Source organism: Pseudophryne corroboree, chromosome 1 (assembly GCF_028390025.1).
Source record: "Pseudophryne corroboree isolate aPseCor3 chromosome 1, aPseCor3.hap2, whole genome shotgun sequence".
Taxonomy (NCBI): domain Eukaryota; kingdom Metazoa; phylum Chordata; class Amphibia; order Anura; family Myobatrachidae; genus Pseudophryne; species Pseudophryne corroboree.
Window position 1 is genome coordinate 495,775,304 of NC_086444.1, and position 12,441 is coordinate 495,787,744.

General features: G+C 47.6%; 1 protein-coding gene across 1 annotated transcript in view; it reads right to left on the bottom strand.

The window, feature by feature from the left end:
• VPS13A (vacuolar protein sorting 13 homolog A) overlaps positions 1-12,441 on the bottom strand; it is a 747,194-nt gene that overhangs the window by 623,572 nt on the left and 111,181 nt on the right. The window contains exon 3 of the mRNA XM_063913834.1: positions 6,004-6,046. Within this exon, the coding sequence (XP_063769904.1) occupies positions 6,004-6,046 (43 nt within the window). The remainder of the gene's footprint in view (positions 1-6,003; positions 6,047-12,441) is intronic.

Consider the following 12,441-nt stretch of genomic DNA (forward strand, 5'->3'; position numbering starts at 1 on the left):
CGGCGGGCTCTTCTCCCGCTTTTTTCTGGAAAACTGGCAGGGGTTAAATACATCCATATAGCCCAGGAGCTATATGTGATGTATTTTTTGCCAAATAAGGTAAATTCATTGCTTCCCAGGGCGCCCCCCCCCCAGCGCCCTGCACCCTCAGTGACCGAAGTGTGAAGTGTGCTGAGAGCAATGGCGCACAGCTGCAGTGCTGTGCGCTACCTTATGAAGACAGGAAAGTCTTCTGCCGCCGATTTATGGACCTCTTCTTGCTTCAGCATCTGTAAGGGGGCCGGCGGCGCGGCTCCGGGACCCATCCATGGCTGGGCCTGTGATCGTCCCTCTGGAGCTAATGTCCAGTAGCCTAAGAAGCCCAATCCACTCTGCACGCAGGTGAGTTCGCTTCTTCTCCCCTTAGTCCCTCGATGCAGTGAGCCTGTTGCCAGCAGGTCTCACTGAAAATAAAAAACCTATTTAAACTTTTACTCTAAGCAGCTCATGAGAGCCACCTAGATTGCACCCTTCTCGTTCGGGCACAAAATCTTAACGGAGGCTTGGAGGAGGGTCATAGGGGGAGGAGCCAGTGCACACCAGCTAGTCCTAAAGCTTTTACTTTGTGCCCAGTCTCCTGCGGAGCCGCTATCCCCCTGGTCCTTTCGGAGTCCCCAGCATCCACTAGGACGTTAGAGAAATGTGGTACGAGGTTTTGTGGTAAGACGATTCAACAAATACAACTTTTCTGCCAACAATGTGGCTCAAAACCTATCAATGGGCCTAATTCTGTTGACCGCAGCAGCAAATTTGTTAGCAGTTGGCCAAAACCATGTGCACTGCAGGGGGGACAGATATAACATGTGCAGAGAGAGTTAGATTTGGGTGGGGTGTGTTCAAACTGAAATCTAAATTGCAGTGTAAAAATAAAGCAGCCAGTATTTACCCTGCACAGAAACAATATAACCCACCCAAATCTAACTCTCTCTGCAAATGTTATATCTGTCCCCCCTTGCAGTGCACATGGTTTTGCCCAACTGCTAACAAACTAGCTGCTGCGATCAACTCAGAATTACCCCAAATGTCCATTCCTCAGGAAACACCATCCCAGCAGAGAGGTATGGGGATTAGAGCACATGAACTACGCACCTTGCTAAAGATGAAGGATCAAGGGCCCTCATTCAGAGTTGATCGCTAGCTGCTTTCAGTCGCAGCGCAGCAATTAGGTGAAAAAGCAGCATTTCTGCGCATGCGTACGGGCCGCAGTACGCATGCGCAAAGTATTTTCACACAAAACGATGCAGTTTTACACAAGGCCGAGCGACGCTTTTCTGTCGCTCTGCTGATCGGTGAGTGATTGACAGGAAGTGGGTGTTTCTGGATGGTAACTGGCCGTTTTCCAGGAGTGTGCTAAAAAACGCAGGCGTGACAGGTAAAAACGCAGGCGTGCCTGGGGAAACGGGGGAGTGGCTGGCCAAACACAGGGCGTGTTTGTGACGTCAAAGCAGAAACTAAACAGTCTGCAGTGATCGCAAGGTAGGAGTAGGTTTCGAGCTGCTCAGAAACTGCATGAAAATTTTTACGAGCAGTTCTGCTAACCTTTCGTTCACATTTCTGCTGAGCTAAGATACACTCCCAGAGGGCGGCGGCCTAGCGTGTGCACTGCTGCTAGCAAGCGATCAACTTGGAATGAGGGCCAATGTATAGTGCACAAAAAGGGAGACACTGAAAGACAACCTGCTTCACAATGTGCTAAAACACAAGCAGCAGGCTAAAGTAGAGCTGGCATGGTTGAACATGAAGAAGGTGCATGTTCTACAATGGCACTATTTGAAAACTGCAGTCCACAAGCATCATCCAGCTAACCTGAAATGCATGAAACAAAGCTGCAAGGCAGAAATCACTCCCGCACAATGGGGTCGATTCAATTCGGCAACTTATGAATAGCGCCGGGAATTAGCTCCCGACGCTATTCAATTCAGCTGCTAGTTACCCGCAATTGTCGGGAATTCTTCTCTCATCCCCGGAGGGTGAGAGAAGAAAACCGACAAAAGTGCTGCCGCGCGGCCGGCGCGAGGCTGATTCTGTCGGGAATCTGCATCGCCGCGGGTAGTTAAGTCGGAGAATGCCCGTTCTCCTGACAAAACTACCTGTTAAGTCGGCGAGAACGGGCTTTCGCCAACTTAACTTTAGCTGAATTGAATAGCGTCGGGAGCTAATTCCCGGCGCTATTCATAAGTTGCCGAATTGAATCGACCCCAATGATGTCTTCCTTGCAGCTGTGATGCACTGTGTGGTCTGACACCTTTCTGCATCTTTTTTAGCAATTTGTGCTACAGTGGCTCTTTTGTGGGATCAGACTAGATGGGCTAGCCTTTGTTCTCCACGCAAATCAATAAGCCTTGAGCGCTGATGATCCTGTTGGCGGTTTATCGGTTGTCCATCCTGGGACCACTTCTGGTGGGTACTAACTGCTACATTCTAGGAACACCCCACAAGACCTGACTTTTTTTTTTAAATGCTCTAACCCATTCATATAACCATCACAATTTGGTCCTTGTCAAAGTCGCTCAGATCCTCATGCTTGTCCATTTTTCCTGCTTCCAACACATCAACTTCAAGGGTGGTCTTCTGTTTGCCGGCGACCGGGCTCCCGACGACCAGCATACCGGCACCGGAATCCCAACCGCCGGCATACCGACATCTTTTCTCCCTCTTGGGGGTCCACGACCCCCCTGGAGGGAGAATAGATACGCGCGCCACCATGCCCGCAGTGTGGCTAGCGCAGCGAGCCCGCAAGGGGCTTTTTTGCACTTGCCCAGCTGTCGGTATGCCGGCAGTCGGGATTCCGGTGCCGGTATGCTGGTCGCCGGGAGCCCGGCCGCTGGCATACCCTACTACACCCCAACTTAAGAACTGACTGTCCACTTGCTGCCTAATACCCTCGACAGATGACACTGTAACAAGATAGCTCTTTGTTCCTGAATTACCTGCATTTGTTCTATTACTTTCCAGTGCTCCTGTTTCTGCTACTGAAGATTCTGTTTGGATTCAACGCTTTCCCTTCCGCAGACAAGAATTTGTCACCATTACTCCTGCTTCAATCAGTACTAATCCTATTCACCAGTGTGCTATCTGCACTCTGCTGTTCTACCAGAGTGGCCAGCTACAGTCTGCTTTTTCAGCTTCCTGCATGCAGTCTCATAGGGATGCTGTCAATTTACCTACAATCAAAATCCTGATGGCCTAAATACCAACAACCATTGACAGATGGTCAAAAACCGACAAGGTCAAAATACTGACATGGTCAAAATACTGACATTAAAAATGTTGACATGGTCAAAATACAGACATTTTCAAATGTCGGCAGGTCAAAAAATTGACATGAACTTTTCACGATTTTTTCATTGAAACGAACTTGTTCATACTTTACCATGCCAGTGGACCTGGAGGGGAAATATAATAGTGTGCCGAGCGCAGCGAGGCACCGTGCCCGAAGCATGGCATGCGCAGCGAGCCATGCGAGGGGATACGGTACACTTATACAGTGTCCATGTTGAGCTATGTCGACATACACACCCCAAAAAATTGAAAAACTCATGTTGACTTTTTGCCCTGTCGACATTTTAAATGTCGGTATTTTGACCTGTCCATATTTTGACCATCGGTCAATTGTTGTCGGAATTTTGACTGTCTGGATTTTGATTATAGGTAAATCATACTGATCCAGTCTCATACTGTACATACAATACCTGTGAATCACCACTGACTGCCTCCAGTTACACTACTACCACAACAGACACAGACACAGACACACACACACACACACACACATATATCTTTAGTTTAAAAACAGACTGAAACTCTTTCTATTTATAAAGTGCTCACATGTTCAAGGCTGAACTGTACATGCCCGATTCTCACTATGCGACAGGGGCTAGGTTGGCACATAGTCAGTATCGCAAGCACATAATGGGTGGGTTTCAATTCTTTTCACCCCTTTACGCACCTGTTCCATTTCTGCCCTCAGGGACGTTGTATCATTATTTCAGCTCGGTACGCCTGGAGTAGTGAGGCACCCAACCCTTTACACAGCTAAACCTGATTACTATGGGCGCAATATGCGCGATAACGGAGATCATTTTAGAAAGGAAATTGGGAGTGATATATCATTTGAATCTCACCCAATGAGTGTGCTTGCAATACTGACTATGTGCGATTTTGGCTAAGTGTCAGTTTTGACCATCTCTTCTATAGAGATAGTCAAAATTGACTTGCATGCACAATCTATCTATTCTTGCGATGCAGACCGCGCAGGACCGCGCATCGGCATCGAATCGGGATCGCAAGGTGACTTTCACCTTGTGATCTGCACTAACTTTTCTTACGATTTTGACCGTATGTACACACCATAAGCAAAGGTTTTCTCTATTCTCCTGTGCTACACCAGTGGGTTGTCTGCCTCCTGCATCTAAACCTATTTATAACTAAATTCTGCTATACCTAGCCTCCTGATGATGCTGCTTTCACCATGTCATCTGGGTCAAGAGCCGCTACTGACTATTCAAGTTCTACAGCAGTCATTGAAGATGCACATATCTCTAGTATGTATAAAGACTTGGCTATACTGTGTTTACAAACACTCACATATCCAAGTCTCCAGTTTGTACCAGTCCTGCCCGTGAACCCAGTCTTGGGACCCAATCCTGTGTCCCACAACAGATAAAGAATCTGACACAATGTTATTCACTCCTATACACATTATATTTATATATATATATATATATATATATATATATATATATATATATATATATATATTATTGCTCATTTTGGCACTGATTCTGAGTCAGCCACAGCCACATTCGTGTCTGTATCTTTTGGCTGCCATTCCCTAGTGTACATCTGTGCGTATAAATGTGCAAGGACTGAGACGCCCATTTGCAGTGTCCGTAGACTCTGAAATACCTATGGGGGCGTCTTTAGGCGCACCACTGAAACTTGCACTATGGCAGGTGCCACTTCTCGTCAGAATATGGCCTACTCGTGAGTGGATGAGTGTCTGTGTACGCAACAACTTTCACACACATACATGCAACACTCCCATAACACACCAATAAGAAGGACCACCTCCGTACGTACGCTAAGCCATTTCCCTGTCACCGCCAGGGAACACCCATTGCATTTTCAATACACTTCTCAGTCCCTGTATCTGAAACAGCAACTGTGTCTGGAACAAACCTGGTTGCCATGCAGGGGATAAAATACATTTATATTTTTTCTGTGCAGGGTAAATACTGGCTGCTTTTGCATGTATCCCACAAATGTTAGACAGCTCTATTTGTGCACTGCAATTTAGATTTCAGTTTGAACACACCCCACTGAGATCTCTCTTGCTTTTTTTTTTGCTTTACTTACAAACATAAATCAGGCCGCAAGTACGGACACAATCAGGACACATGCACGGAGCGACTAAGACGCATGTGCAGTAGCAAAAGAACAATTCACTGTGTCCAACATAGGCAGTGTGTTTACCTCTCAATCAGGCCCTTTATTAACCGCATCAGTGGTTTGCCCGGAAATCTTACTACTGACTGATTCCCCGGAGACAGCCGTGCAACGTGCACGGCGCCCAGGAATCAGCATACTCCATTATGGAGTTTAGCCCAGCCCCCGGACTCCTACTGGCTTGGGAGCAGGCTTAGCTGTGAAGTGGCTTATGCTGATTTCCGGGCGCCACAAGGCGGCCGGGAATTAGGTCTGGTGCTGGCGATCCCTGCGGGCGATCGCCAGGCGATTACCTCGCCCTGCCCCATCACTCGTCCCCCCTGCACCTTCCTCCCCGGTGTGTTTTTAGATTGAAAACCCGCCACTGAAGGGGTTAAGTGGTCTTTCCATTCTCATCTGTTAGCACACCAACCTCATGTTCTGTTTTATTAAATCATCCTTTTTGGGAATGTATTCTGTTGGTAATGCTGCAAGCATATGTCTTTATCACCACTAATAAAGATGGTATTAACTCACCGATATGGCCTGCTTTTACTTTAAACGGCACATCCAATTGACTCTAAAAAGGAAGGAACAAGTAGCATTGGTATTTTAATCTCCAGTAAGATCTTTTTACACTGGTCTATGTTCTTATAAGATAAGATAGATGCATGAATCAGTGGTACATAGACGTTGTTGAATTGTTTCAAAACGTACAGAATTCTGTCTGTAGTCACTTAATCCTGGTCGTTCTATTTGTGGATTTCATAAACTGGCTAGTCTAAAATGTCTCAGTTATACAGGGCAAGGCAAAAATACCTCCCAGATTAAAAGGTTAACAAAAAAAGGCATAGTAAAAATGACTACATAATCTAAACGTGCATAGAATATTTTCAATTGGCTTTGAATTAGGAGATTTATGGTAAGTACTTACTCTTGTTAAATCTCTTTCTGCGAGATACACTGGATTACACAGGGAATAACATCGGAGGGTAGAATAGGATCTTGATCAGAGGCACCAACAGGCTCAAAGCTTTGACTGTTCCCAGGATGCATAGCGCCGCCTCCTCTATATCCCCGCCTCCAGGCACTGGAGCTCAGTTTTGTTAACAGTCCAATGCAGTAGCAGGTAAAAGAGACGACAACAGTCAGTTGCCACAGACATCACATACTCACGACAGTAGAAGGTATCAGCGGCTAATGCCATACCAACCCAAAGAAACTAAGTGCGTTAGAGCGGGCGCCCTGTGGAATCCAGTGTACCTAGCAGAAAGAGATTTAACAAGGGTAAGATCTTACAATAAATCTCCTTTTCTGCAGTGGGGTATACTGGTATTCCACAGGGAATAACATTGGGGATGTCCTAAAGCAGTTCCTTATGGGAGGGGACGCACTGTAGCGGGCACAAGAACCCAGCGTCCAAAGGAAGCACCCTGGGAGGCAGAAGTATCGAAGGCATAGAACCTTATGAACGTGTTCACTGAGGACCAAGTAGTCGCCTTGCACAACTGCTCAAGGGTCGCACCACGGCCGGCCGCCCAAGAAGGTCCAACAGACCGAGTAGTATGGGTTTTGATGGTAGCAGGAGCTGGAAGACCAGCCTGTACATAAGCTTGTGCAATCACCATTCTAATCAATCTGGCCAGGGCCTGCTTATTCGCAGGCCAGCCACGTTTGTGAAAACAAAAAAATACAGAATCAGACTTCCTAATGGAGGCTGTCCTCTTCACATAGATACGTAGAGCCCGTACTACATCAAAAGCCCTCTCTTTGGAGGACAAATCAGGAGAGATAAGGGCCAGAAACAGAATCTCTTGGTTAAGGTGGAAAGAAGACACCACCTTAGGTAGATACCCAGGGTGCGTTCTAAGAACTACCCGGTCACGGTGAAAAATCAAAAAGGGAGACCTACAGGATAAGGCACACAAGTCTGAAACCCGTCTAGCAGAGGCAATAGCCAGTAAAAACAAGACCTTAAGCCATTTGAGGTCCACAGACTCAAGAGGTTCAAACAGAGACTCTTGTAGGGCATTCAGAACAACAGACAAACCCCCAAGGAGCCACAGGAGGAACACAGGGAGGTTGAATCCGAAGAACACCCTGAGTGAATGTGTGAACATCAGGAAGAGTCGCAAGTTTTCTCTCTGAAACCAAACCGACAAGGCAGAAAAATTAACCTTGAGGGAGGCCAGATGAAGGCCTAAGTCCAGGCCCTGTTGCAGAAAAGCCAAAAGATTGGCAGTACTGAACTTGAAAGCATCACAATTTCTTTGCGGCACACCAGGTGAAGTAAGAATTCCAGACCCTATGATAAATCCGGGCAGAAGCCGGTTTACGGGCCTTCAACATAGTTTGAAAGACCGCCTCAGAAAAACCCTTGGCTCTCAGGACTGAAGCTTCAAGAGCTACGACGTCAAAGCCAGCCGGGCCAAATCCTGGTAGACATCGGAGCCCTGAACAAGGAGGTCTGGTCGTTGCAGAAGATGACGCTCTAATGAGAGACCCTGTAGGTCTGAGAACCAATGCCGTCTGGGCCACGCTGGAGTGATCAGAAGTAGGACTCCTCCTTCTTCCTTATTACTCTGGGCAGGAGTGACACCGGAGGAAACACGTACGGCAGCTGAAAGTTCCATGGAATTGCCAGTGAGTCCACGAACGCTGCTTGAGAATCCCTTGTCCTTGCTCCGAAGACTGGAACCTTGTGATTGTGTCGAGACGCAGTCAGGTCTACATCTGGTAGGCCCCACTTGTCCACTAGGAGTTGAAATACTTCCGGATGAAGGCTACACTCCCCGGCGTGTACGTCCTGACGACTGAGGAAGTCCGCTTCCCAGTTGAGGACTCCCGGAAGGAACACTCCCGATATGGCTGGCAGATGGCGTTCCGCCCAGCGAAGAATCTTTGACACTTCCAACATTGCCATACGGCTTCAAGTGCCGCCTTGATGATTTATGTACGCCGCGGCGTTGTCTGACTGTATTTGAACAGGCCTGTTCCGTACCAGAGGCAGGGCTAGTGTCAGTGCATTGAACACTGGCCGTAATTCCAGAACGTTTATCGGGAGGCGAGACTCCTCCCAGGTCCACCGACCCTGAAGAGAGTGTTGCTCCAACAGCGCACCCCAACCCCTCAGACTGGCATCCGTCGTCAGAAGGACCCAGTTGGAGATCCAGAAGGGACGACCCCTGCTCAATCGTTGGTCCTGGAGCCACCAGCTCAGTGACAGACGAACCTCCGGAGTCAAGGAGAACATTTGAGACCTGATCTAGTGAGGCAGGCCGTCCCACTCGGTAAGAATCATCTTCTCCAGAGGGCGGGAATGAAATTGAGCGTACTCTACCATGTCGAAAGCAGACACCATGAGGCCTAGTACTTGCATCGCCAAGTGTATCGACACTCGTGGGCGAGAGAGGAAGCATTGAATCCTGTCTTGAAGGTTCAGGACCTTCTCCTGTGACAAGAACAACCATTGGTTGTGAGTGTCCAACAATGTCCCCAGTGCACCATGCTCTGAGGAGGGACAAGGGAAGATTTCTTCCAATTGATAAGCCACCCGTGGGCTTGCAGAAACTGGACCGTCAGATCCAGATGACGGAGAACTTCTGGGGAATTCGCCAGGATCAGCAAGTCGTCCAGATACGGTAGGATCTTGATGCCCTTATGGCGGAAGCAGGGCCGCCATCACCGCCAGGACTTGGTGAATACTCGCGGAGCCGTGGTCAATCCAAAAGGTAAGGCCTGGAATTGATAATGGAGGTTGCCAATAGCAAACCGCAGGTATTGCTGATGCGACATGGCAATAGGAATATGGAGGTAAGCATCCTGTAAGTCCAGGGAGACCATATAGTCCCCAGGATCCAAAGCCAGAAAAATAGAGCAAAGAGTTTCCATACGAAACTTGGAGACTCTCACAAATTTGTTCAAAGACTTGAGGTTGAGAATGGGCAAGGAGGAACCATTCGGTTTCGGGACTAGGAACAGCGGTGAATAGTACCCCCGGCCTCTCTAAGCCAGAGGCACCGGAACTACCACTCCTGTGTCCAGGAGGGACTGTACCACCAAATGAAGAATTTATGCCTTTACCTGATCCGAAGGGATGTTTGTCAGGCAAAATTTATGAGGGGGGACGTTTCTTGAAGGATATGGCATATCCGTGAGTGACTTCCCTTACCCAGGTGTCAGAAGTGGTCTTCAACCATACCTGAGTAAACCGTAGAAGTCGGCCTCACATCCTTGGATCCACCAGTGGGAGGCCCGCCCCATCATGCAGCAGGCTTGTCCGATTTGGAAGCAGGCTGACGGGCAGCCCAAGCACGTTTAGGTTTAGGCTTATTGGTTTTGGAAGTGCGAGCCTGTTTCGGGTACGCCTGACCTTTTGCATTACCTAGAGGATGAAAGGAACGAAAGGAAGTACTCTTAACCTTTGGGGCCGAAGGAGCAGTACTAGGTAGACATGCCGTCTTAGCGGAAGCTAAATCAGCAACAATCTTGTTGAGATCTTCACCAAAAAGGATGTTCCTCTTAAAGGGGAGCAACGCCAAGGTTTTCTTAGAGTCCAGATCACAGACCAGGACCGTAACCAGAGAATCCGGCGAGCCAGAATGGACGTAGTAGAGGCCTTGGCCGCCAGAACACCGGCATCAGAAGCTGCCTCCTTAATGTAATGAGAGGCTGTGACAATATACGAAAGACATTGTCTAGCATTATCAGAAAAATTGGACGGCAGCTCTGCTTAAACCTCCTGAGCCCACGCATCAATAGCTTCTACAAACCAAGTAGCCGCAATAGTGGGGCGAAGCACAGCTCCCGCAAGGGTATAATAGACTTTAAGCAACCCTCCACACGCTTATCCGTCAGTTCCTTCAGAGAGGTGACGGTAGTGACAGGCAGAGCAGAGGACACCACCAGCCGAGCGACTTGCGATTCCACCTGTGGCGGCGTTTCCCAATTTTTACTTTACTCCGTAGCGAGCTAGCATCTTCATGTGAGGTGTGAATTTCTTTCCTGGATTTTCCCAGGATTCCTGACGTATATCAACTGAGTGGTCAGAATGAGGCAAAATTAATTTGGTAACCTTCTGACGTTTGAATCTATCAGGTTTCTTAGAGGCAACGACAGGTTCTGGGTCATCATTAATTTGAAGAATCAGCCTAATAGCCTCGAACAGGTCAGGAACATCCACCTGTGAAAAAAGGATTTTAATACCTACCGGTAAATCCTTTTCTCTTAGTCCGTAGAGGATGCTAGGGATGCTTCAAGAACCATAGGGGGTATAGACGGGATACGCAGGAGACATGGGCACTTTAAGACTTTAAATGGGTGTGAACTGCCCCTCCTCCAGACTCCAGTTATAGGAACTGTGCCCAGGGAGACGGACATTTCGAGGAAAAGGATTTATTGCTAAACTATGGGTGAGATACACACCAGCTCACACCACAAACACGCCTTGATAAAGACACAAAACTTGTTGAAACGCGTCGGCAGAAGGACTGTAGGAGGGGAGACGGTGTGGATACCTTTCCATGTGATTTGGACAGCTGGCTCCAGGGACGCCTGTGTTTGACATCTAACCTATGCTGTTTTTGTCTGCTCATGTGGTAGACCATTTCTATTGGTGAGAGACCATTTCATATCCCCAAGAATTTTGTTTTAAAGTTTATTTTAAAGTAATAAAACGGTGTTGCACTATCAGAAATGTTTTCTTTTTTTGGTATGGATATAATCTGTAAGGAGATCCTGATAGAAGAGAATCCAGACTGGTGATATCCAGCTCCTATGAAAAGTGTGTTTGTCTACCTGTAAAACGGTAGACCAATCCGTGGGGTGCGAGTAATTACTTATATATACTTCATTGAATTACATGTGGAAAAATAGAGTACACTATGGTTGTTCTATTCTTTTCTTCTTTTGTTGTATGAGCGCCCGTGGACTCAATTGGGAACTTTTTGTGACCGCCGTAGAATGAGCCTGCTGAATCGTATTACAGATCCAGCGAGCAATAGTCTGCTTGGAAGCAGGAGCCCCAATCTTGTTGGGAGCCCACAGGACAAACAGAGCCTCTGTTTTCCTAATCTGAGCCGTTCTGGCGACAAAGATTTTCAACGCTCTGACCACATCAAGAGACTTTGATTCCGCCAAGGCGTCAGTAGCCACTGGCACCACAATAGGCTGGTTTACGTGAAACGATGAAACCACTTTTGGCAGAAATTGCTGACGAGTTCTCAACTCCGCTCTATCTGCAAGGAAGATTAAATAGGGGCTTTTGTGAGACAAAGCCGCCAATTCAGACACCCGCCTTGCGGATGCCAAGGCCAACAGCATGACTACTTTCCAAGTAAGGAATTTCAACTCAACCTTACGTAAAGGTTCAAACCAATGAGATTGCAGGAACTGCAACACCACATTAAGATCCCATGGTGCCACTGGGGGCACAAAGGCAGGTTGGATGTGCAGCATGCCTTTCACGAAGGTCTGAATTTCTGGAAGGGAGGCCAATTCTTTATGAAAGAAAATTGATAAGGCCGAAATTTGTACTTTAATGGAGCCTAACTTTAGGCCCGCATCAACATCCGCTTGCAAAAAATGGAGCAAACGCCCCAGCTGAAATTCCTCCGTAGGAGCCTTCTTGGATTCACACCAAGACACATGTTTTCTCCAAATACGGTGGTAATGCTTTGCCGTTACTGCTTTTCTAGCCTGAAGTAGTGTGGGAATGACATCACTGGGAATACCCTTTCGGGCTAGGATTTGGCGTTCAACCGCCATGAAGTCAAACGCAGCCGCGGTAAGTCTTGATACATGCACGGTCCTTGCTGTAACAGGTCCTCTCGTAGAGGAAGAGGCCAGGGATCTTCTATGAGTAAGTCTTGAAGATTCGGATACCAGGCCCTCCTTGGCCAGTCCGGAACAATGAGTATCGCTTGAACCCTTGTTCTTCTTATGATCTTTATCACCTTTGGAATGAGTGGAATCGGA